The sequence below is a fragment of the Heterodontus francisci genome, chromosome 27 (assembly GCF_036365525.1).
Source record: "Heterodontus francisci isolate sHetFra1 chromosome 27, sHetFra1.hap1, whole genome shotgun sequence".
NCBI classification, from domain to species: Eukaryota; Metazoa; Chordata; class Chondrichthyes; order Heterodontiformes; family Heterodontidae; genus Heterodontus; species Heterodontus francisci.
Genome location: NC_090397.1, coordinates 46,114,224 through 46,141,611, shown reverse-complemented (window position 1 = coordinate 46,141,611; position 27,388 = coordinate 46,114,224). Strand labels below are relative to the sequence as shown.

Sequence of the window (27,388 nt, the reverse complement as noted above, 5' to 3'; positions counted from 1 at the left end):
TCTGCATATGTCCAATATAGTTGCTTTAACTACATATTTATTGGTGGGACCTCTTTAAATCCCACTGCTAGTTGGTCTGTGAAGAAACAGAAGACAGAAAAGGCTTACATTATCACATTTTATACTGCATTGCATTGTTTTAATTGAATTATGAGCAGGGAGTGACATTTTTACTACATGACCATAGCCTTTTATTGAAGGAAATACCAATCTACAGGCAGCATTTTGCAAATATTGAGATATCTTGGGTCCTGAGGAATTTGTCAGTACAGTAGAAATTGAATGTCTTGTAATCAAATCGTAATTGTCAGAAGACATGCAAAATTGTTCAACGGCTTGATGTACATTTTACTTTCATGATACTTGTTCTCTTTTTCATACCTAGTGGAGACAGCTAAATAATGCCTTTTCAGTCAGTCATCTGGAGTACTGTGTACAGTTTTGGTCTCCTTACCGAAGAAAGGATAGAATTGCATTAGAAGCAGTTCAGAGAAGGTTCACTTCACTGATTCCTGAGGTGAAGGGGTTATCTTATGAGGAAAGGTTGGGTCTATATGCATTAGCATTTAAAAGAATGAGAGGTGATCTTATTGAAACAAATAAGATCGTGAGGGGTCTTGACAGAGTGGATGCTGGATGTTTCCACTTATGGGTGAGACTAGAACTAGGGGACACAATTTAAAAATAAGGGGTCTTCCATTTAAGATGGGGATGAGGAGAATTTTTTTCTCAGGGTCGATAGTCTGTAGAATTTGCTTCCTGCGAGCAGTAGAGGCTGGGTCATTGAACATATTCAAGGCTGAGTTAGATAGATTTTTGATAGACAAGGGAGTCAAGCGTTATGGAAGGCAGACAGGAAAATGGAGTTGAGGCCACATTCAGATCTGCCATGATCTTATCAAATGGCAGAGCAGGCTCGAGGGGCTGAATGGCCGCCGCCTCCTAATTCATATGTTAACTAGAACACGGAGACAGATTCAATTGTGGCTTTAAAAAGGGAATTGGATAAGCACAGCCAGAGAATAAGTTTGCAGGTTTTATGAGGGAAGGGCGGGGAAGTGGGACTAGCTGAGTTGCTCTTGCAGAGAGTCGGCACAGACACCATAGGCCGAATGGTCGTCTCCTGTGCTGTAACCATTCTATGATCTGCTCACCTTGCTACTATGACCGTTTCATGTGTTTGTTACACTGCAGTTCCAATAAGATTCCATAGACAGTCTGCAACCAGTGAGAGATTATTTCTACCCCAGTGTTTTGATCTGCAGCATATCTTTCAAAATACAATAGTAGCCAGTTAGTAGCAAAGTGTTTTTAACATTCCCATTTATGGTTGGTAAATCTCATGTCCCAATTTCAGTACCTATGACCCATATAGAAAATAGAGCAATCAGTTAGTGAAATCCATTTGCTATATTTAACATTTATTTCTTACACATTCTATTCTGTGCTGTGATCCTTAGGAGTGTTGCAACTCGTACTCTACTCCTTGACCAAATTAAATGTTTTCACCAAAGCTTACAGTTGATATTTAGAAGTAAGGTAGTGTCGTGGTTATTGGACTAGTAATCCAGAGAATAAGTTCAAGTCCCACCTATAGAAATTTGATTTGATTATAAAATAAGCTAGAAATAAAGAAAAAAAAAGCAGATATCATTAAAAGCGTAAAACTCCAGCTGGTTGACTGATGTCGTTTAGGGAAAGAAACCTGCCATCCTTAACCTGTCTGGCCTATATGTAACTCTAATCCTACTTCAAACTTATTGATTTTTAGCTGCTCACTCAAGTGGCCTTGCAAGCCTCTCAGTAGTGTCAAGTCACTGCAAAAATTCCACATGAACTGCAGCAGTTCAAGAAGAAAACTCACCGTCACCTTATCGAAGCAGTTGGGGATGGGCGATAAATGCTAGTGCCACCCTTATTCCAAAAATGAATTTTTAAGCATTAGTTTACCACTTTGCTAAAGTCAGTGCAGCATCTGCCCAATGATTCCATATTCATCAGTCCACATGATAGTGGTTAAACAAATGGTCTGTAGAAGCAAAAATAAAAACACAGAATTTTCTGACCTAAATGTAACATTATGATTAGGGCCCAACCAAATTCATGGCCATGAAAAATGTGTCACAGACTGTGAAATCTCTGTTCCTTCGTGAATTCAGCCATTTTGCGAACTTCACGCGTTTTACTGATTGCCACAAGGCTGAACTCGCTGATTTGGAGTGTTTCGAATATCGCGCATTTTACTGATTGACACAAGGCTCAACTCACTGGTAGATGAGGGAAGGCCTCCAGTGCAGTTTTGAGAGTAGCAGACTAGAGAGTATGCCAGAATCAAAACAGTCTCATCGAGTGAAAGAATTTGGATGTCCAATTCTGCATCTGGATAGTGGTATACTCTTTTGTACAAGCTGCAATGTTTTGTTGGATCACACACAGCGGGCAACGGTTCAGTGCCACTTAGAGTCCAAAAGCCATTGCAGTAGAAAGAGAGCATCCGATGCCGCAGTGCTGGAAAACAAACACACGACACAAAAAGCAACAATTTCATCTCTCTAAGAATTCGATAGAGCTCAGAAAATCATTTGTTGGTTACAGTGGAACTTATGGATGCTTTTGCAAGTGCCACCATGCCATTGGAAAAACTTGATCACTCAAAGCTGCAGGTGTACATTAAATGTAGGCTGGAGATTCCTGCTTATAAAAGCAGCATAAAAGAAGCGGATTGTACTTTGCCTGTGCTGCAGTTTTGGAACTCTGGAATACAGAATCCCCACCTTGCAAGGATAAACACAGGCAGGTGTTCACAGCGCAGAGACAGGGAATAAAGAAAGAGAAAGTTGCAGGTTGCTCCATGCGCACATTCAACCACTGACTTCAATGAGTAATGAATTTGATCTGTCTATAGTCAGTTACTTACAGTAGTTTTTCAGTATACAATAAATGCCATTTGAAAGCTGACCTTTTGTCTTGTTTTAAGTAGATCATTTTCATGGTTTGTTGCATGAGATTTACAATTTAAGTATGTGAAATTCAAAATTATTAAAATGCCGTGGCAGTGAAATCTGTAAAATTTGACCATGAATTTGGTAGGGCCCTAATTATGATAGAATTTAAGCTACCTCCATCGATAAGGTGAATGATTACTTAAAAACAAATCTTGAGTGGTGGGAGCCGTGCAGTGACACCAATCAAAAATAAAATGAGGATAAGACTCGAGGTGGATGTAATTGCAAGCTGGCAAAGAAAAGGAATGGATATGAACTGGCCAGATGTTAACAGTACTGGCTGGAAAAATTAGCATTTCATTTGAACCCTCAAACAGTTGGGTGTATTGCATAACACCTGCATATAGAGAGTCTGGCTCAAGTCAGATAGTGATATGGTATCTAGGTCAACTAATATTCTGCCTACCTTTCTGGATGTGTATATACAGTGGAGGACAGGGGAGGTGGTGGCATAGTGGTATTGTCACTGGACTAGTAACCCAGAGACCCAGGGTATTGGACATGGGTTCAAATCTCATCACAACAGAAGGTGGAATTTGAATTTAATTAATAAATCTGGAATTAAAAAGCTAGTCTAATGATGGTCATGAAACCATTGTCGATTGTTGTTAAAACCCATCTGGTTCACTAATGTCCTCTCGGGAAGGAAATCTGCTATCCTTACCTGGTCTGGCCTACATGTGGACCACCCGGCATCGATCTAGGCACCAGAAACGATTACGGCGAACCCAACCCTTACGACCCTGCAAAGTCCTCCTTACTAACATTTGGGGGCTGGTGCCAAAGTTGGGAGAGCTGTCCCACAGACTAGTCAAGCAACAGCCTGATATAGTCATACTCACAGAATCATACCTGACAGACAATGTCCCAGAGTCTGCCATCACCATCCCCAGGTATGTCCTGTCCCACTGGCAGGATAGACCCAGCAGAGGTGGTGGCACAGTGGTATACAGTAGGGAGGGAGTTGCCCTGGGAGTCCTCAACATTGACTCTGGACCCCATGAAGTCTCATGGCATCAGATCAAACATGGACAAGGAAACCTCCTGCTGATTACCACCTGCTGCCCTCCCTCAGCTGATGAGTCAGTACTCCTCCATGTTGAACAGCACTTGGAGGAAGAACTGAGGGTGGTGAGGGCACAGAATGTACTCTGGGTGGGGGACTTCAATGTCCATCACCAAGTGTGGCTTGGTAGCAGCATTACTGACTGAGCTGGCCGAGTCCTAAAGGACATATCTGCTAGACTGGGCATGCGGCAGGTGGTGAGGGAACCAACAAGAGGGGAAAACATACTTGACCTCGTCCTCACCAATCTGCCTGCTGCAGATGCTTCTGTCCATGACAGTATTGGTAGGAGTGAACACTGCACAGTCCTTGTGGAGACGAAGTCCTGCCTTCACTTTGAGGATACCCTCCATCGTGTTGTGTGGCGCTACCACCGTGCGAAATGGGATAGATTTCGAACAGATCTAGCAATGCAAAACTTGGGCATCCATGAAGCGCTGTGGGCCATCAGCAGTATCAGAATTGTACTCAACCACAATCTTTAACCTCATGGCCTGGCATATCCCCCACATTACCATCAAGCCAGGAGACCAACCCTGGTTCAATGAAGAGTGCAAGAGGGCGTGCCAGGAGCAGCACCAGGCATACCTCAAAGTGAGGTTTCAACCTGGTGAAGCTACAACACAGGACTATCTGCGTGCCAAACTGCGTAAGCAGCATGCGATAGAGCTAAGCGATCCCATAACCAACAGACCAGATTTAAGTTCTGCAGCCCTACCACATCCAGTCGTGAATGGTGGTGGACAATTAAACAACTAACTGGAGGAGGTGGCTCCACAAATATCCCCATCCTCAATGATGGGGGAGCCCAGCACATCAGTGCGAAAGATAAGGCTGAAGCATTTGCAACAATCTTCAGCCAGAAGTGCTGAGTTGATGATTCCTCTCGGCCTCCTGAAGTCCCCAGCATCACAGATGCCAGACTTCAGCCAATTCGATTCACTCTGTGTGATATGAAGAAACGACTGAAGGCACTGGATACTGCGAAGGCTATGGGCCCTGACAATATTCCGGCAATAGTACTGAAGACCTGTGCTCCAGAACTTGCCGCGGCTCTACCCAAGCTGTTCCAGTACAGCTATAACACTGGCATCTACCCTGCAATGTGGAAAATTGCCCAGGTATGTCCTGTACGCAAAAAAACAGGACAAGTCCAACCCAGCCAATTACCGCCCCATCAGCCTACTCTCAATCATCAATAAAGTGATGGAAGGTGTCATCAACAGTGCCATCAAGCGGCACTTGCTTAGCAATAACCTGCTCAGTGACACTCAGTTTGGGTTCCGCCACGGCCACTCAGCTCCTGACCTCATTACAGTCTTGGTTCAAACATGGACAAAAGAGCTGAACTCAAGAGGTGAGGTGAGAGTGACTGCCCTTGACATCAAGGCAGCATTTGACCGAGTATGGCATCAAGGAGCTCTAGCAAAACTAAGGTCAATGGGAATCGGGGAAAACCTTCCACTGGCTGGAGTCATACCTAGCACAAAGGAAGATGGTTGTGGTTGTTGGAGGTCAATCATCTGAGCTCCAAGACATCACTGCAGGAGTTCCTCAGGGTAGTGTCCTGGGCCCAACCATCTTCAGCTGCTTCATCAATGACCTTCCTTCAATCATAAGGTCAGAAGTGGGGATGTTCGCTGATGATTGCACAATGTTCAGCACTATTCATGACTCCTCAGATACTGAAGCAGTCCGTGTAGAAATGCAGCAAGACCTGGACAATATCCAGGCTTGGTCTGATAAGTGGCAAGTAACATTTGCGCCACACAAGTGCCAGGCAATGGCCATCTCCAACAAGAGAGAATCTAATCATCTCCCCTTGACATTCAATGGCATTACCATCGCTGAATCCCGCACTATCAACATCCTAGGGGCTACCATTGACCAGAAACTGAACTGGAGTAGCCATATAAATACTGTGGCTACTAGAGCAGGTCAGAGGCTAGGAATCCTGCGGCGAGAAACTCACCACCTGACTCCCCAAAGCCTATCCGCCATCTACAAGGCACAAGTCAGGAGTGTGATGGAATACTGTCCACTTGCCTGGATGGGTGCAGCTCCAACAACACTCAAGAAGCTCGACAACATCCAGGACAAAGCAGCCCGCTTGGTTGGCTCGCCATCTACAAACATTCACTCCCTCCACCACCGACGCACAGTGGTAGCAGTGTATACCATCTACAAGATGTACTGTAGCAATGCACCAAGGCTCCTTAGACAGCACCTTCCAAACCCGCGACTTCTACCAACTCGAAGGACAAGGGCAGCAAATATATGGGAACACCACAACCTGCAAGTTCCCCTCCAAGTCACACACCATCCTGACTTGGAACTATATCGCCGTTCCTTCACTGTCGTTGGGTCAAAATCCTGGAACTCCCTTCCTAACAGCACTGTGGGTGTACCTACCCCACATGGACTGCAGCAGTTCAAGAAGGCAGCTCACCACCACCTTCTCAAGGGCAATTAGGGATGGGCAATAAATGCTGGCCTGGCCAGCGGCGCCCAAATTCCATGAATGAATAAAAAAAAACATATGCAGCTGCATGGCACTTTTACCTTTTCTTCAAAAGAAAAAATCATCTGGCAGTCTCCCCTCTTGAGCTAACACTGCAGGTACAAGGAACAGAAATGGAAACACTTCTGTCTTGCTTAGTGCCATTATGGCAGGTACAGATGAACAATGTTGATGATTTTTGGCAAGGGCAACGGATCACATTATTTTCCTGTTGATCTTAATCAATGCAAATAAAAGTCTGCAAATTCCATTGCTTGGACAGCTTAAATCATACTTTACAATTAGTTGATTGTGGTGAATCATTGTACCTGCAGGTGTTAGAGTCGCAATCAATTGCTCAACCATCAAATGCCAAACTAACTTCTCTATTTCCAATGTGTCATTGATGCAGCAAATCAATCCTGGATTAATTGAAACCTTGAATTAGCATGTCGAAAGTAGAATAGTAAATCAGATTTTGCATGCAATTGATGATGGAAGTGACTGCATAGGATTGCAATGGCAAAACAGAATGCTCAGTTTACATGGTGATTCTTGCCTGGAGTGCACTGAAAACTGCAACTATAAAACTATAAAGGAATGTTTTTCAAAAGCTGTCTTTTCAACCTGTACCTAACAAAAAGTGCTGGAGTAGTAGGAAATTCAGAACTGCCTGTCAATTGAAGAACTTGATGAACTGACATTGGCAATGCAGCAGAATGCATTGGATTATGTTTCCTGATGTTTCAGTCGGTGATTATAGATACGAATGATATTCAATAGAATGACTAGGACGAAGTCTGCCAGCAAGAACATTACCAGGATTAACTCTACAACTACCTTGAAGTTCCTAACATGCTTCATATTAAACAACCACAGGCGCAGGCTGTGTCAGAATTTAAGACAAACCAAAATAACAAGCTTTATTGGTACAATGAGTTAAAGTACAAGTAATGAACTTTTACTAGTTATGATGTGCTTGTTTTACAATGTTCGTATTTAAAACATTTTAAGGCTTACAATCAAGTTAGTTTCCTTTAAAGTTTTTGAAGATATTTCTGTGACCTTCCCACATTTTTCGACCTTGTTAAATGCTCTGCCGTTTTTAACAATATCAGGCCTGCAACGCACTTTATGCTTGGCAAATTGCCCATTATAGCGTCAGCAGTTTGTCGGTCGGATTCAAACGACACCCAGTTTCAAAATCTCATTGGCCTCTTTGCTGACTGAGCAGCGGATAACCAGCCAGCATGCTTCGCTGGTTGGCTGGCCAGAAGACGACATTTACCCGGCAAGCTCCTTCAGAAGTAATTTTTTCAACGTCTCCAAATACCTCAATTCTGAAGCAAAACATTTGCAATTATTGTAGGTGGGGTATGAAAGAAATGTTGAATTAGATAACTAGATTGTTTTAGTGCTTAGACATGTGATGACTGTTTCCATAACATGGTAAAGATTCACCAGTGCAGACAAAGCAAATATCGGGAAGAATTCACGTTATAGATACAGAACAAGGAGCCAAAGCTGATATGGTAATGGACACTCCTAAGTATCTCCCAGTCAGCATTTTAGGTTTTCTTCATTCTCCTTAAGTAGCTGATAGAAATAGATTTTTAAAATACTGACTACATTAACAGTGTCTGAACTGTAGATATATCTAACAACTCTATTTCCGCTCCATTAACAGGCCCTTTATGTATAGTGTCCCTGTCCTCATCAAACTCCGTGGGGCTTCAGTGTTTCAACTTCATAATTCTCATTGTTGTTTGCAAATCCTTCCATGATATTTCTCTACTGTACTTCCTCAATCTTCTCCAACCCAACGTTCCACATAACACCTGCCATTCTCCCAACACTCTCCCACTGGCTCTCCTTTCTCCATTACTAGTCAAACCTTCAGATACTGTGCCCTATATTCTGAAATTCTCTTTCTAAACACCTCCACCTTGGAAAAGCTACCTCAAGCTCTGCCTCTTCAACCAGTCTTTTGGAGACCTTAATGTTCTACCATTTCATGTTTGGTATCCTGCAATCCTCAAAATGCACTTTAGGAAGTTTATTATCTGAATGGCAATAGATGAATTTAAATTATTGTATGTTACAATGTTTTTCATGTAGTTTGCAAGTTGACAACATGAGGGCAAACTTTATTCAAAGCATGTCAAGCAGCATCTGTGGGGAGAGAAGCAGAGTTAACGTTTCAGGTCTGTGACCTTTCATCAGAACTGGCAAAGGTTAGAAAAGAATTAAGTTTTAAGCAAGTGAAGGGGTGGGGGCGGGTGCGTTGGTGGTTTGGTGTGTGACAGGAGAGATTAAATAACAAAGCTGTCATAAGACAAAGAGCATGTTAATGTTTGTAGTGAAAGACAAAGCTTTAGTCCAGAGAAAGTGTTGATGGCAGAATAATGAGCAGCTCTGTCCACATGAAAAAACAGGCACATGGTTAAAAAACAAAATAATAAAAAAAGAAAAATAAACAAAAAGGCCAGTCATGCTCTGAAATAGTTGTACTCAAGGTTGAGTCTGAGGGCTGGAGAGTTCCTAATTGAAAGATCATGTGCTGCTGCTCAAGCTTGTGTTGATGTTCACTGGAACATTGCAGCAGGCCATGGGCAGAAATGTGGGCATGAGAGCAGGGGGGGATGTGTTGAAATAACAAGCAGCTGGAAGCTCGGTGTCATGCTTTCGGACTGAGTGGAGGTGTTCTGTAAAGCAGTCACCCGATCAGCGTTTGGTCTCCCCATTGTAGAGGCACCACATTGTGAGCAACGAATACAGTATACCTAATTGAATAATAGGTTTAGGGAATAGGTTTTCCTCTGATGCCAGCTTCTGGTTTCAGAATTTATATCAACGATCATCGATCCATCCCTATGACTCACTTGATGTCCACACATGCACATTTTCCAGCATGGGCTGCTGAATAACAATCCAAAGAAGGAACCCTGTATGATTTCCCCTGCCGCTGCCAGCCTGAAGATGTTGAAGTTAATAGAAGCACATATTGCTGCCTTGAGTTAGAATGGTTAACTCAGCATAGATTCAGTCTCAAACCTGTCTCTGGAGCTCAGTGCTACACCAAATGGTACATTCACCTAATGAACTGTGAGAAGTTTGCATGTAGTATTTACTGCATCATAATTAACAAGTACAGGATTTTTATGATTTCTTGGATTATTTGCATGTGTGCATTGCCACATGTACAAGAAGTGTGAAGACTAAAACTGAAGTTATAAATATTGACTTTGTATTGTGAAAAAATGGACCTTTCTTTGAAAAAGTAAGCAATATGCTTCAAAATGGCCACCGAAGGTAAAAGGCTTGTCTTTTGTATATTTAAACTGCCTGACAGGGACAAAGGGATACCTTCAAAACTAAGAGGTGTCAATTGCACCCATCCTACACCCATCCTGAAATATTCCTGAATTGAAAGGGTTCTTAAACAAAGGAGGTGTGGAATGGAAACATCATAACCGGTTTATTCTAGTTCTGAACCCATCAAGAGACAATTTTGAATTGAATGGGTTCTTTTGAAACAAAGAAGGTATGAAGTAGCCACATCCTGGGCCATTGTTGATCACTACAGGGAAGAAAATCCTCATCTCCCAGCAGAGACGAGACGTAACACATTTTAACCTCAACAGGCAGTCCTAGAGAGAGAGAGAGAGGCTCCCAGAAAGAAGCATCACCAAACAACTTTTCCAGCTAAGGGGCTGGGTGAAATCCAGTATGCAGAAGGGATTCGCCCTTCTGTAGAATTCTACATCACTACTTATACACAGTGAATTAAAAGTGCTCCACTGTCTTCAACTGAACTTTCAACCAAGAAGAAACCTACAAACACCTCAGGCCTGCAACCAACGAGAACTCTACTTCCGAGAGAATTCAACAAGTTTATTATGATCTCTGAAACCAGCCCCACTTACAACCGCTTACCCCTTTTCCTCTCTATCTGTCTCTTTGTGCATGTGTGTGAGTGAGGGGATGCAGTTGCGACAATTTCGGGTTAAGGCATATTGATCAATAAATGTTTTTAAACCTACAAGTAAACCAGTCGCTATCTGTTTATTTGACAAATAAAACACAAGGGGGTTAAACCCTAATAACAAAAAAGACACTTGCTGCAGTCAGGTGGGAGTTGAACATTGGGAACCACCCAAACCCCTCACCGTGTGGCCGTAACAGCATCTGTGTCTCCAATTAAAAACCTACAAACTATGCTGTTTTGATTTATTCAGTCTCCAAGAAGACTGCTCAATGTTCTTGCTGTAATCTGTATTGGAGCATTGCATGGCTAGGCACAATCAAGACTGACCAGAACAGAGAACGTTTTTCAGCACTCCTTTTAATTTTAATTAAGTTATGTTCTGATATGTTTGCAAATTATTTTTATATTCCATGTAGCCAAAACTCAATACAATTAATGTTCTTTGTGGTTGCTTTGGATTTTTGACCACTTTTGAACATACGTAGTTAATGGGGCTGGAAATAGTTAAATGATCAACTTGTTTAAAAAAAAAACTGTAGGTTATTGAAGTGTTCTTTGCTTGTCAAACTCAATGGATTCCCATAACAGAATTAGTTCCCAAAACACTGGTAAAATTCCTGACATACCAAATAATAAAAGGTAGAATGTGACTATATAGTCATAGTAAAATAGTAATATTTCTTTTTGTCAGACACAAGGAGCAAACTTCAGAACTCATGAATGTTACTATTCAGAACATATTGGTATTTATGTCTCCCTTTCTCTTTCCACAATCATAAATCTGCTCATGTCCTTCATTATTTCACAATCAGAAAGGTAATGTTCATACTTTTCATCTATTTCACTTTTGAGCAAATCACTGAAATTGACTGGATGTCTTGTGTTGTAGTGCCTTAGCTCCATTTTGTCCCTCCCCTATTAGTATGACCAATTATGTACCAGAATCCACAACTTACCCTTCACTGATACATCACAATAATAACCAATGCAATGTGGCTGCAAGATGTATCTGTACTTGAGTCTCAAAATTATCATGTTTTTAATTGCCAACTTTAGGATTTTGCACACAAAAAATTCAATCTTTGCTTTGGTTACTTTTTAAAAATTTATACATTCTATTTGTGGAATCAACAATTTCTCGCTGAGAAGCAAATAATTTCCCCATCACCCATCAGTTCTCTTGTATTTTTGCCACTGCTCTCAAACTATATACTCTTGCTGGGGTACAGTTCCACATACAACAGCAACTAGCTAGTGATCTGCCTGTGTGAGAGTCTAGGTAGTGATTTGTCAGCAAGCTGTTTGTCTTTGTATGTTGTCACTGCTGAGCCTGATCCTGTTCTCTCCCGATGTCCTTGTATCATTTTCCAGCAATGGAACAATATTGGACGCAGTGACTAGCCTGGAGACCTTTCTCGGGGAGGGACCAATGCAGATGTTCCTGGTACCAGCAACTACTCCGGATGGTGCTGCATTGTGTCGCATCCTTTGATATTGATGCTGAGGATGGCAATGGACTGTGTTGTGCCCCCTACCAGCTGTCTCCAGTCTTCAGTGCCTTCACCTGAGAATGAGGCTCACCTAGCATCCTCTTCTTTACAGAAAGGCCCTAAAGATTGGAGTCTGCAGGCCCAGGAGCCAGCAGCTGACTTCTGCCAAATCTCTCCACTGTCAGATCCCACCTTCATCTCTGACCCCACTGGCAATGAGGCCAATGAATGAAGAAGAGCCACACATATAAAGAGGTAGCAAAGAACAATCCTGAGTAACAGGAGTCTTATCCTGGCTGCTCTGAGGTTCTTGTACTTCCTCTTCCTCCTGCACCGTAAAGGAGCCCCTGGCATTCACTGCCAGTCACCACCTTCCCCAAAGTGCATACCACATTCTTGGCACATCTCTAATCCCTGACTCCAATGACCTGTCCTGTCTGCTCCATCTGTGTATCTGTTACGAGAGCATACAGGTCTGGCTCTGTGACATTTGCTGCTTGTTTCTTTTATGTAATCCTTGTTTCCCAGGTTGCTTGCTTCCTATAGTACTGCTGCACCAGATATTTTTCTTCCCTCCACTAGCCCCTCTCCCAACCATGTGTCCCCAAGGCCTTTAGGGCTCATTTGCAGCCTAACTCCTGCATAATTTATTAGCTGATCCCACTATTTATAGTGGCTGAAAGTCCTGATCTGCCTCAGTTCTGGTGGGCCTTTTTTTTTTGTATCACTGAACATTTTGAATATCTTTTTTTCAAAGCTTGTTGAAATCAAAATTTTTAAAGCAGAGTTGACTGATAGCTACACCTGTGTGATGGATATTTTTCAGTATAATATGTTTGTAGATGTCATCTTCGACTCTGCTAATAAATCATTCTTCATTGTAATCTATTTGGCTGTTTCTGAAGCAGAATATTTGCACTGTAAAATGAGTTTTATATTATGAATTCTGCGAGAAATGAAGTGAATGGTGACAAAAGAGATATAGCATGGTTTTTGTCCACATAATTGGAGTAAGACCAGATGGGTCATAAAATTACCAAATAAGTCTAGTTGTTTTTATATGCCTTCTGCACAAATCTACAAGTACTGCAATCAATCAGTCAGCTTAGACAGCTGTAAACCTGACAATGGTGAGAGCTAATTTTCCTCTACGTGGTAACCAGCTGTTTAAAATTTAAGCTGCAGGTTTTTCTGGTTTATTTCAGGGAATGTCAGGTTAAATGGTCAATGTGCAGGTTTGTTATTGGAATTTGTGTACAGTAATTTTATTGGTTGAGTACACAACAATATGGTGAGAACTGTTCATGTGTGACTCCATAGGTAAGTGTTTTTAAAAAATTGTTGTGTATTTAACTCTCATGCATGTTTTGTTCCATTATGAAGTAGAAAGGCCTAAAAATACCTGACAATATTCAACAGAGTCAACTTCCATTCAACTGCCTGCTTGGCTCCCCTGAATTTTCATTTTAAAATTACCTTTCTGGCAGCACCCCCATTTTGAGGCGCCATCTTGATCCCTGCACCTACTTCTCCTGGTGGGGCTGCTGAGGCTTCAGAGGTGCCGGCCCTGAGATTGGGCCAGCAGCATTGGGAGACTGCCCACTGTCTTTAATTGGATGGCAAGCTCAGAGGCAGCCAATTAGTCTCGGAGGAAGCCTCCTATCACCAAGCAGGTCCTATTGCCGGCAAGCGTGGGTTTAGGACCCCCATTTGGTCTTTGCGTCGGTCCTGAAGCCCGCAGGAAAATTCAGCCCCAAGTGTCAGGGATTTTATGTTAGGTGACGAGTAGGTAAGATGCTTGGGGTGAGTTGTCTTGAGGAAGATTTTAAAAATAAGAATTCTGGGATAAATGAAAATATGAAATGTATATTGAAGGGTTAAGCTAAACAACAGCCCTGTAGGGTGAGTCAGAATGGAGAGGAGATAACATCTGGTGGCTGGTGTGGAATTGTAGGCAGATTTAGATGGCCAAAGATTCAGATGACTAATTAGAATAGTAAAGATGGATCCAGTCACTGGAAAGTGGGAAACCTGTTTTTTTTTTTTCCCTTTTATGCCTGGGTTTTCATTGATACGGTTTTAAGTTTATGAAATCAGTGTCGAGAGGAACAGTGATTGATATTTTGTTGTCTTGTAGTGTTGTCACAGACCTCAAGTGGACGTTAGCATTTTGGTAACATACATTACTGGATTAGAAATCCAGAAGCACAGGCTAATGTTCCGGAGACATGAGTTTAAATCCTACCATGGCAGCTGGGGGAATTTTAATTCAATTAATTAATAAATCTGGAATAAAAAGCTAGTCTCATTAATAATCTTGAAACTACCAGATTGTTGTAAAAACCCATCTGGTTCACAAATATTCTTCCGGGGAGGAAATCTGCCATCTACCCGATCTGGCATCTGTGTGATCCAGACCCACAGCAATGTAGTTGACTCTTATTTCCCCTCTGAAATGGCCTAGCAGGCCACCTAGTTCTATCGAGCTGTTGCAGAAAAGTTAAATAAGGAAAAAAATGGACAGACCACCCGGCATCGACCTAGGCCCCGGAAACAACAGTCAACCCTGCAAAGTCCTCCTAACATCTGGGGACTTGTGTAAAATTAGGAGAGCTGTCCCACAAACTAGTCAAGCAACAACCTGACATAGTCATACTCACCATATCATATCTTGCAGCCAATGTCCAGACTCCACCATCACCATTCCTGGGTATGTCCTGTCCCACCGGCAGGACAGACTCACAAGAGCTGGTGGCACGGTGGTATACAGTGGGGACGGAGTGGCCCTGGGGATCTTCAACGTTGATGCTGAACCCCATGAAGTTTCATGGCATCACATCAAACACGAGCAAGGAAACCTCCTGCTGATTACCATCTACCATCCTCCTTCAGCTGATGAACCAGTGCTCCTCCATGTTGAGCACCACTTGGAAGAAGCACTAAGGGTAGCAAGGTACAGAATGTATTCCAGGTCGGGTATTTCAAGAGTGACTGGGTAGCACCAGTACTGACCAAGCTGACTGAGTCCTGAAGGACATATCTGCCAGACTGGGTCTGCAGCGGGTGGTGAGAGAACCAACAAGAGGGAAAAACCTACTTGACCTCATCCTCACCAATCTACCAGTCCCAGGTGCGTCAGTCCATGACAGTATTGGTAAGGGTGACCACCACACAGTCCTTGAGAAGGCGAAGTCCCATCTTCACACATTGTGTTGTGTGGCACTACACGCATCACTGTGCTAAATGGGATAGACTCAGAACAGACCTAGCAGCTCAGATCTGAGTGTCCATGAAACACAGTGGGCCATCAGGAGCAGCAGAATTGCATTCAACCACAGTCTAACCTCATTACCTGGCATTTCCCTCATTCTATTATTACCAAAAAGCCAGGGGACCAACCCTGGTTCAATAAGTGTAGGAGAGCATGCCAGGAGAAGCATCAGGCATACCTTAAAAACAAAGATGTCAACCTAATGAAACTACAACACGACTACATACCTGTTAAACAGAGGAAGCAGCTATAGACAGAGCTAGGCAACACCACAACCAATGGATCCGATCAAAGCTCTGCAGTCCTGCCGCATCCTTGAGTGGTGGTGCACAATTAAACAACTAACCGGAGGAAGAGTCAGACCTAGCACATAGGAAGATGGTTGTGGCTGTTGAAGGCCAATCATCTCCGCTCCAGGACTGCGCTGCAGGAGTTCCTCAGGGTAGGCCCAACCATCTTCAGCTGCTTCATCAATGACCTTCCCTCCATCATAAGGTCAGAAGTAGGTATGTTTGCCGATGGTTGCAGTGTACTGTACCATTCAAAACTCCTTGGATACTGAAGCAGTCCGTGTCCACATGCAGCAAGACCTGGACAATATTCAGGCCTCGGGGTGATAAATGTCAAGTAACATTTGTGCCAATTGAGTGCCAGACAATGACCATCTCCAACAATAGAGAATCTAACTATCTCCCTTTGACGTTCAACAGCATTGCCATCAATGAATCCCCCACCATCAACATCGGGGGGGTTACCATTGATTAGAAACTTAACTGGACCAGCCATATAAATACTGTGGCTACAAGATCAGGTCAGAGGCTGCGAATTTTGAGGTGAGTAACTCACGACCTGATTCCCCAATGCCTGACCACTATCTACAAGGCGCAAGTCAGGAGTGTGATAGAATACTGTCCACTTGCCTGGATGAATGCAGCTCCGACTACACTTAAGAAGCTCGACACCATCCAAGACAAAGCAGCCTGCTTGATCAACACCTCATTCATCACCTTAAACGTTCACTCGCTCCACCACTGGCACACAGTGGCAGCAGTGTGTAACATATACAACATGCACTGCAGCAACTCACCAAGGCTCCTTTGATAACATCTTCCAAACCCCTGACCTCCACCACCTAGGAGAACAAGGGCAGCCGATACATTCCCTTCCAAATCCCACATAATCCCAACTTGCAATTATATTGCTGTTCCTTCACTGTCGCTGGGTCAGAATCCTGGAATTGCCTCCTTAACAGCACTATGGGTGTACCTACACCACATGGACTGCAGACGTTCAAGAAGGTGGCTTACTGCATCTTCTCGAGGGCAATTTGGGATGGACAATAAATGCTGGCCTTGCCAGCCTCGCTCACATCCCAATAACGAACCAAAAAAACTACTGTTCTCAAATAAAAGCAAAATACTGCGGATGCTGGAAATCTGAAATAAAAACAAGAAATGTTGGAAATACTCAGCAGGTCTGGCAGTATCTGTGGAGAGAGAAACAAAGTTAACGTTTCAGGTCAGCGACCCCCCTCCTTCAGAACTAGCAGATATTAGAAATGTGAAAGGTTTTAAGCAAGTAAAGCGGGAGTGGGACAAGAGATAACAAAAGAGAAGGTGTTGATAGGATAAAGTCACTGAGAATAACTGACCAGAAGGTCATGGAGCAAAGGCAAACAATATGTTAATGGTGTGTTGAAAGACAAAGTATTAGTACAGATAGGGTGTTAATGGATTGAAAACTGAACAGCCACAAGAACAAACATGAAAAAAACAGTGGGTAGGCAAACTGAACAAAGTAAGATAAAATAAAATAAACACAAAAAAATATAAAAAAGAAAAAAATAGCTAAAAAATAAAAGTAAAATGGGGGGCCCATCATGCTCTGAAATTATTGAACTCAATGTTCAGTCTGGCAGGCTGCAGTGTGCCTAATCGGTAAATGAGATGCTGTTCCTCGAGCTTGCGTTGATGTTCACTGGAACACTGCAGCAATCCCAGGGCAGAGATACGAGCATGAGAGCAGGGGGGAGTGTTGAAATGGCAAGCAACCAGAAGCTCGGGGTCATGCTTTTGGACTGAGCGGAGGTGTTCCGCAAAGCGGTCACCCAGTCTGCGTTTGGTCTCCCCAGTATAGAGGAGACCACACTGTGACCATACTGTTCTCAAATATTGTAACATCCGTCTCTTTCTGATGTCAATTATGTTTTGAAAGCATGATGCACGACAGCTTAAGAAAATGAATTACATAAACGAGTGGCTGTTCTCTTAATTGGCTTGCAGGCACATAATGTCCCTTGATGCATTATTACGAAGACAGATCAGTCTAATTATCCTTGTTTCTTACAGACCAGCAATCACCTCCTTGGCCCCAAACCATTCCCACTGGATAGGTTGTTGGCAATTTTCTACAGCATTGTCGACAGCAGAGTGACTCCCACTGCAAATATTTTCTCTCAGGTGAGTTTGGAATATATCAATGTTAACTGGTTCCATGGGAAAAGCTTGAAAATGTTACACTTTCAGATGAAAAGGTTGCACCACTCCAAGAATGTGAAACCAATTGGGACAATTTTTGAAAGCATGTTGAAAGTTGACTTAGAGTATGTAATACTAATGTTATGAAAACTTGGTACTGTAATGTTTAATCTGGCAATGAAACCTTTTTTGTGGCCTACACAATTTCATGCTCCATATCTGTTGAATCCAAAGAAGTAGTACTTATATTGCATATTCTTTCTCTTATAACTGAGTAATTATCTCTGCAATCTACAGAGTTATTATGCTAATACAGTGTACTAGTTTACATTGAAGATGTTTGGGTGCATATTAATGGAATCATTTTTTGACAAATAGAAAGTTTTCTGGATTCAATTGTTACTCCTTCCTCAGTGTATCAATAATAGATGTACTTTTATCAGTAGAGCAAATGGAAACTTGTCTTCTCACGCTTCAGAAATTGCAAATTGTGTATTAATGTATTTAAGATTAGAGTTAAACCGTATTGGTACCTAATGGTACAGGGAACCTAATGTTTTAATAAATTTGTGTCTGATTACTCCCACATTTCTGACCACTTACATTTTCAATTTGTGTTTAAAGTACAATAATTATAGGTTCAAAATTAATGGACAACTTTTCTAAACTATTTTATAGAGACTAGTTGGAAGTCTCCGGTACATTCACTCAATAAAGGGAGTGCTTGAATTGAAAAAGTTTTCAACGTTTCCCTGGCACACAGTATCCTATGGGGAAAAAAAACTGCTGTATTTTCAGTGAAGAGGGCACAGTGGGATCATGATTACTGGTACAATTAGCTTGTAATTGCACTGTACTAACCTTTTAGACTGCTAACAGCTCCAGGGAATTCCAAGTCTAGGGATGCCACGCAAAGCCTGCAAACTCTCAGATCTATTCTGGAGCTGGGAGTAGTCTGAGTGGTTGTTGGCTTTCCATAATCTGTTGGCAATAGGGGTACTGACATTCTTTGCCTTTTGTTGAGGGCTGTTCTAAGGTGCTGTATGATGAGGCTTGATCTTTTCTTCATCATCTCATCGCAGAGCCACAATGAGTGAGATGATAGCTATTAATGAAAATCATTCGCCCCCTCCCCACCCCGCCCCCCCCAGCAAAAGGAATCTAGTAATTTAGGGCTTGGGCAAAAAACAGACAGCACAGCTGGCTGGCATCGTAAATCATATCTTACCATAACAGATACCCCTCACCTGACAGAACCATTCTAGTACAAAGTTGCCTTCTGTGGAAATCTTGCCTGGGAGAGCAGTGCAGAGTGTGGAACGTCACGGCTGACTGTGATTGTCAACTCCCTGTATTCCCATTGAAATGGTTGCAGGGCTTTTGGTCTATTTCTTTCCTGAATGGAAAATAAGCAGTTTCTAACAGCTCTCTTCTGTTTTTTAAAATCATGCATTCTTTAGGCTGTTTGAAACTGGGAAGCAGACTGGATTTGGGCCTAGAGTTGGCTATGTTTGATTTATGTAACTAAATATTATTGTTTGTTTGCTAATTTTATACTGGTGCATTAAATAACTATAACACTGGGTGGCAGCATTGTGCTAAGATTTGCAAACTAATACTCTCCAAACAGACAGCAGGTGGATAGGAAATTTGTGGGCCGGCAATCCAGGCAATTCCTTTCACATTGTGCCCATGGAGCCGACACTACAGACATTTGTGAATTTTCCAAAATCAGCTGGCAGCTCCATACTTAGCCTGCCATCTGGGGCAACTGCCATATAAAATCCAACAGAGCGCCTCCAACCCAACACCTATCACCCACCCCATCCCCCACTCCTCTCCCGTGTCCACTCCTCCTTTCCCCCCTCTCTCTTTCCCCCCCTCTCTCTTTCCCCCCCTCTCTCTTTCCCCCCCCCTCTCTCTTTCCCCCCCTCTCTCTCTTTTCCCCCCCTCTCTCTTTTCCCCCCCTCTCTCTTTCCCCCCCTCTCTCTTTTCCCCCCCTCTCTCTTTTCCCCCCCTCTCTCTTTTCCCCCCCTCTCTCTTTTCCCCCCCTCTCTCTTTTCCCCCCTCTCTCTTTTCCCCCCTCTCTCTTTTCCCCCCTCTCTCTCTTTTCCCCCCTCTCTCTCTTTTCCCCCCTCTCTCTCTTTTCCCCCCTCTCTCTCTTTTCCCCCCTCTCTCTCTTTTCCCCCCTCTCTCTCTTTTCCCCCCTCTCTCTCTTTTCCCCCCCCTCTCTCTCTTTTCCCCCCCCTCTCTCTCTTTTCCCCCCCCTCTCTCTCTTTTCCCCCCCCTCTCTCTCTTTTCCCCCCCCTCTCTCTCTTTTCCCCCCCCTCTCTCTCTTTTCCCCCCCCTCTCTCTCTTTTCCCCCCCCTCTCTCTCTTTTCCCCCCCCTCTCTCTCTTTTCCCCCCCCTCTCTCTCTTTTCCCCCCCCTCTCTCTCTTTTCCCCCCCCTCTCTCTTTTCCTCCCCCCCCCCCCCACTCCTCCTCCTCCCAGCTTCTCCCTTACTGTCTCCCCCCCGCCCCCCACTCTGTTTGTAAAACATTAGGCAGAATTTTAACTTTCGAACTCGCTCACAGTGGGGAGGTCTGTAGCGAAAGTTTGTGGAGTGTGTTTTGCAGTGGCTTTTTAACCCAGCCATGGCATTAGCATTACTCTTTTGAGTTTCCTGACCAATTAGAGAGGACTGGCACAATTATGATCTGCACCTGAGTGTGCAATTCTGTGTTTCACAAATTGATTGTTCGGACCTCAAATTGAAAGTGTGTGGTGACAAAAGCTCTTTAAATAAAGAACTTTAAAATAGTGGTGAAGCGAGAACATAAATAGGAGTAGACCATTTGGTCCCTCGAGCGTGATTCACCATTCAGTACAATCATGGCTGATCATCTACTTCAACTCCACTTTCCTGCCTGCACCCCATATTCCTTTATTCCCTGAGAGTCTATCCCAGCCTTAAATATACTCAAAAGTGAAGCATCTGCAACCCTCTGGGGTAGAGAATTCCAAAGATTCCAAACTCTCTGACTGAAGAAATTTCTCCTCATTTCAGTCCAAAATGATCGACCCCTTATCCTGAGACTCAGCCACCATGTTTTAGGGATGGGCACCATTGCCAGCAATGCTCACATTCATGAACAAATTTTAAAAAAATTCCCTAGCCAGTGGAAACAACCTCTCTACCTTGTTAAACCTCTTCAGAATATTGTATGAGTCAATTTGATCATCTCCTCATTCTTCTAAACCCCAAAAAGTATAAGGCAGTTTACTCAGCTTCTCATCCTAGGACAACCCTGTCATTCCAGGAATCTATCTAGTGAACCTTTGCTGTACCCCCTCCAAGGAAAGTATATCCTTCATTAGATATGGAGACCAAAACTGCACATAGTACTCCAGTTGTGGTATCCCCAAAGTCCTATACAATTATTGCAAGACTTCCCTCTTCTACTCCAGTCAGTTTGCAATAAAAGACAACTTGCTATTTGCTTTCCTAATTGCTTGCTATACCTGCACGCTAACCTTTTGTGTTCCTTGTACGAGTGTACAAATCTCTCTGAGCATGTTCTGCTTTTCTCTTCTTACAACCTCCCACTTCCCCACATTATAATCCATCTGCCGCCTTGTTGCCCACTCACTTAACCCGCCCATATCTCTTTGCAGCCTCTTTGTGTCCTTCTCAAAGCTAACATTCCCTCCTAGCTTTGTATTGCTAGCAAACTTGGATTCATTACTCTGTCTCTTCATCTAAGTCATTAATTATTGTAAATTGCTGGGGCCCCACCACTGATCTATATGGCACTCTACAAGTTACAGCCTGTCAACTTGAAAATGCCCCACTTATCCCTCTCTCTACTTTGCTCCTTCTTTTCTCAGGAAGCATCCGGGGTATGGGGATTACTTGAATAGTTTAAAACCTTAAAACCATGGGATGATGGTTTACTTCAGCTGCTTCCCTGCTCAGGTCTCCCCTCGTGGCCCAGTGAGGCATTCCATTTAATAGTTGAGCCATTCGAGCTCTGTAGAGTCCCTGTTCGATTTTTATACTGTTGAATTTGATGAATTTTTTTCTTTTCCCTCCCTCACATCTTTTTCCTCATCTCTTTCCTCCTTCAGCAGCGAACAGTCACACTTCAGCAACGTGTGTCTGACCCCAGCTCACTCTCATTAGTCACAATGACACACCATTTTCCTTATTCCAGTTTGTAAAAAAGTTTATACCATTTCATGACAAATACAATGTGAACACGGAATGGAGGTTAAAGTAAGTTCAATCTAGTTCACATTACAATAAATTTACCCTGATGGAAACATCAGCAAAGCCTTATTAATCTTGCCCCAGATCAGAATTTGTGCCACTGCCACAAGGTTTGGAAGAACTGCTGAGGTTTAATTGCCTCTTTCTCTAACTTTACTGGAATAATGTGATATGAAAAGTGAAAAATCCCAATGTTTCTGTGTAATAAATATTAAGCACTAATACAATTAATTATGCATCTTTTAACACATTCAACTTCAGTTAGTAAATTAAGTACATTTTAAGTGAAGATGATTAAATTGAAAACAATTTCGAAGTCCTATCTCATTATTTAAGATACAATGCACGCAGTTGAACTTCACAATCTTTTGATGCATACTGCTAATTAGTCTTTAAACGACCTTCTTCAGGGAACTTGTTTAGTAACCAGAATTTCTATCCATGCATCGAATTTTGTTTATAAGTGCAATCGAATTTTGAGTGTCGCTCTTCTCACTGAAGATTTACAGTTTATGTCGTGAAGAAACAAATTTGTTGTGCAGCATTTCCCCTTTAAGTTAATTGAGCAAAGTAGGGAAAGACTGCAGTGAAATAGAGACAGGAACAGGTCACTGACGGCCACAGGACCAGGTAAGTCCGTGTCGGTGTTGTGGGGGAAGGGAGGGAGTCAGTTGAGTGGGCTGCCAATCTCTGGGGGGGGGACGGGGAGATAAGAGGCCTGGTGTTGGTTGGGGTGTGGGGGTGGGGAGAGAACATAACGGGGGCCTGGGGGAGGAATGCGGGGTGGTGGTGCCCGATTAAGGAGGCTCCGCAGGCTGGTACCTGGTTCTAGAAGGTTGGTGTAAGGGCGCTTACCTCCTGAAGCCACAAGTCCTCACCTCAGTGAAGCTGCTGGGTTTCTCAACGCTTGGGAAACCCAGCCAACCAGAGCTAAAGCTGAAAATGAGAATGAGGCTTGCAGCCATACTTGATTAAAACCAGAAGTAGGCAAGTTTGGGTCTGGTAACAGTTTTTCCACAGTTTAACTGCCCCAAACCTTTGTTTTTTTCAGTTAAAACACCCACATGTCTACTGTGCTTTCCTTTAGAAGAGGATGGAAAGAGCAAGCTGGGAAATACAGCAGGGTGGAGAGCAGTGAAGTCCAGGGCCGGAATGGGTGCAGGGTTGAAACGACATATGGATTGAACCAGATGTATGGAGAGAGCTGGAGTGTGGTCCATCTGGAAAGCAGGACAAGATTAAGCATGGACTGAAAATCAGGAGAGTGAGCTAGGGAGACAAGTTGTGGTTGGTAGAGGAAGTGAACGGCAAAGTGTGGGTCTTGTGTTTGCTACAGCATCAAAGGGAGGGAAGAAGCACGTCCAGAGCTTGGGGCTGTGTTGTGGTTTGTAGGAGCTGAAATCTAGTTGCTTGGTTTTCTCTCCATCAGCCTCACAGGACATTTGTACCCTCTGCACATGCATTGTAGTGGAGGTTGGGCTGCTCATTGCCTCATAGGAGCTATAGTGTGGTTATTGGTTTTATGTGAGGAGATATGCACATGGACTGGATTTCCTGCTCATTGATGAATGGGTGCAGAAGTTCAGCTCTTTGTCTAGTTAATGCATATGGATCACCTAATGCAGAGTACAATTCATTTTTCATCCATACTATTTAGTAATCAGTCCATTACGTATCCCAATATATCTCATTTCCTTCAGTAAACATTAAATGAATATTTTTGAGTTAGGTTACATTTTGAAATGTAATATTGATTAGTATGTCTTTGTATAGTAATGTAAAAATCTGATTTCCTTAGTCACTACTTCCCATTTTCACCAGCTCTAATGCTACAATACTTCCTTAATGCTTTGGTTTGTGCTGGTTGCTTTATTTTGTGCTGTATGTTCAATTTTCAGCTTGCAGCGTTAATAATCATTGTGAATTTTCAAATTCACAGTTCCTGTTTGTTACAAAACATGTTATATTCCTTCACACCACTATGTGGCACCCAACGTCTATGCATTATTTTTGTGACTTGCTCTTTAAAACCCCTTTATTGTGGTTTTTAGGTCAGCAATTGGTTTCTTCCCAGAGACAGAATCCTGTTCTTGTGAGTTTGAGCCTGGGGCTGGATAAGAAGTCAGTTCTAGTAGTGTAAATATTTGGAGTCGGCTGGAATCCGACCTAAATGAGCACCCCTAAAAAGGCGGTTTATAAGTGCAATTGAAATAATTACTGGAGGTGGAGGTTGCCATGTGCCCCAGCAAGAAAGAAGAGACGAAGAAACACACATATACTTAACACTTAATTTGTAAACAAAAGTAACTCACCCCGTCAAACACTTGAAGTTTCAACACTATGCACAGTGGCGCAGTGGTCAGCACCACAGCCTCACAGCTCCAGCGACCCGGGTTTGGTTCCGGGTACTGCCTGTGCGGAGTTTGCAAGTTCTCCCTGTGACCGCGTGCATTTCCGCCGGGTGCTCCGGTTTCCTCCCACAGCCAAAGATTTGCAGGTTGATCGGTAAATTGGCCATTGTAAATTGCCCCTAGTGTAGGTAGGTGGTAGAAGAATTGAGGGAAGGTGGGGATGTGGTAGGGAATATGGGATTAATGTAGGAGCAGTATAAATGGGTGGTTGGTCGGCACAGACTCGGTGGGCCGAAGAGCCTGTTTCAGTGCTGTGTCTCTCTGACTATGACCATTGTAAGGCCCAATGAGCATGTAGAAAATTGCTTGAGTTAGTCACCATGACAGGCTCAATTTAGATTGATTTTTTAAAATATATATATATATTTTAATGCTAGATTACTAAAAACTATTGCTGCTGCAGCCTAGTTGATGTAAGTAACGCCCTAAATAGTGCAGTGTTGTGATGGAAGGAGTTATCAACAGTGCTATCAAGCAGTAACCTGCTCACTGACGCTCAGTTTGGGTTCTGCCAGGGCCACTCAGCTCCTGACCTCATTACAGCCTTGGTCCATACATGGACAAAAGAGCTGGACTCCAGAGGTGAGGTGAGAGTGACTGCCCTGGACATCAAGGCAGCTTATGACCGAGTGTGGCATTACTGCAGGAGTTCCTCAGGGTAGTGTCCTAGGTCCAACCATCTTCAGCTGCTTCATCAGTGGCCTTCCCTCCATCATAAGGTCAGAAGTGTGGATGTTCGCCACTCCTCAGATACTGAAGCAGCCCGTGTCTGTATGCAGCAAGACCTGGACAGCATCGAAGCTTGGGCTGATAAGTGGCAGGTAACATTCGCACCATACAAGTGCCAGACGATGACCATCTCAAACAGGAGAGAATCTAACCATCTTCCCATGACATTCAATGGCATTACCATCGCTGAATCCCCCACTGTCAACATCCTGGTGGTTACCATTGACCAGAAACTGAAGTGGACCAGCCACATAAATGCTGTGGCTATAAGAGCAGGTTAGAGGCTGGGAATTCTATGGTGAGTAACTCACCTCCTGTTTCACCAATGCCTGTCCACTATCTACAAGGCACAAGTCAGGAGTGTGATGGAATACTCTCCACTTGCCTGTATGGGTGCAGCTCCAACAACACTCAAGAAGTTCGACATCATCCAGGACAAAGCAGCCCGTTTGATTAGTACCCCAGCCACCACCTTCAACATTCACTTTCTCCAAACCCACTACCTCTACCACCTAGAACAGGGTTGTCCAACATCCGGCCTGCGGGCTAGAATCCGGCCCACCAAAGGTTTCCATCCGGCCTGCCAATCTGCCTGTGGCTCAGCTCTGATTGACTGCTCCCAGGTATATCAGGCCGAGGGTGTAGGCGGAACCTGTGTCTGACAGGCAGGAGGATCCCTGTCTGTGATTGGTCACTCTGACTGACGGGAGCTGCCCAGGCAACGTTAGCGCTGATTGATGGAATGCAGCGCAGGCGTCCTGGGATCCACCACCCCTGCTGCTTTCATGCAGTTCAGTAAATATCCTGCACACTGGGCAGGTTCCCACCTCTACTCGCCCCAACTTAAATCATACAGGCATGGCAAGTATCCGTTTGTAGGAATGGCTGCTGCAGGGATCAGTGAGCGTGGAGCGGGAAACACGGGAGACATGGTGGGGGGGGTGGAGAGAGACAGAGAGGGAGGGTGGAAGAGAGAGTCATAGTGTCATTTATGGCACAGAAGGAGGCCATTCTTCCCCTTGAGTCCATTCCACATCTCCATGGAGCTATGCATTCAGTCCCACTCCCTGGCTTGATCCCCATATCCCTGCAAGTCCATTTCTCTCAGGTGGCCATCAAACTTCCTCTTGACGTCATTGATTGTCTCAGCTTCCACCACCCTGTGGGCAGAGTATTCCAGGTCATTACCACTTGCTTTGTTTAAAAGAAAAAGGTGCCTCCTCATAATCCCCCTGCATCTTTTGCCCCAAACTTTCAATCTGTGTCCCCTAGTCTTACTGATCCGAGAGGGAGAGAGGGGGAAAGCGAGACAGACACCGACTGAGATATCAAGGTCTCCTGACAGATGGAAATCTATCCAGAATACTGTGCATCGCTACATCAATTGCGGGCAGAGATTGACTACTTTTGCAAGAAAAACAATGCCAGGTATGTCACTAAATCAGTATTCAATGTAGTGATGAGAAAGTAAGTCAATAAATTAGCCTTCTCATTGAAAGCATCTTCGCAAAAATGCACATTTGTTGTTTTGATTGTAGGATAAATTTTTAATGCCTTTATCTTTCGAAATTTGCTCGTCGGTGCCCCGAGGCAAGCAAAAATTATAATGTGGCCCTCCACCTGAAAAGGTTGGACAGCAGATGCGTGGGAACACCACCACCTGCAAGTTCCCCTCCAAGCCACACACCATCCTGACTTGGAACTATATCACCGTTCCTTCACTGTCACTGGGTCAAAATCCTTCCTAATAGCACTTTGGTGTACCTACACCCCAAGGATTGCAGCGGTTCAAGAAGGTAGCTCACCACCACCTTCTCGAGGGCAGTTAGGGATGGGCAATAAATGCTGTCCTAGCCAGCGACGCCCACATCCAACAAATGAATAAAAAGTGTTCAAGTACTGGTGTCCTATATCTTTAAGTCAAACTACTGAAAGGATGGTGTTGCTTTATCCGTGTTGGCAAATACTTTAAGTTTGGGCAAAAATTTAATTGGAAACTGACTTCTGCCTCCCGTCCCCTCCCCTCCCATGGTTAAATACATTGAATAAATAAAATTGTAGCGCTCCTTACTATTGATTATTAATGCAGCATTATCACCATAGTCACTGGGGTAAGAGATTAAATAATTTCTTTGTTTAGAATGCAGTCCATGCAGCAGGAGCCAAATGATTTGGTTTATTAAAATCTACATGACAGAGAG

At 43.5% G+C, this 27,388-nt stretch overlaps 1 protein-coding gene across 3 annotated transcripts in view; it reads left to right on the top strand.

Annotated features, from left to right (window-relative positions):
• The window catches only part of orc5 (origin recognition complex, subunit 5), a 132,647-nt gene that overhangs the window by 80,113 nt on the left and 25,146 nt on the right, over window positions 1-27,388 (top strand). For all 3 annotated transcript variants that reach the window (XM_068059740.1, XM_068059741.1, XM_068059742.1), the window contains one exon: window positions 17,669-17,779. In XM_068059740.1, the coding sequence (XP_067915841.1) occupies window positions 17,669-17,779 (111 nt within the window). The remainder of the gene's footprint in view (window positions 1-17,668; window positions 17,780-27,388) is intronic.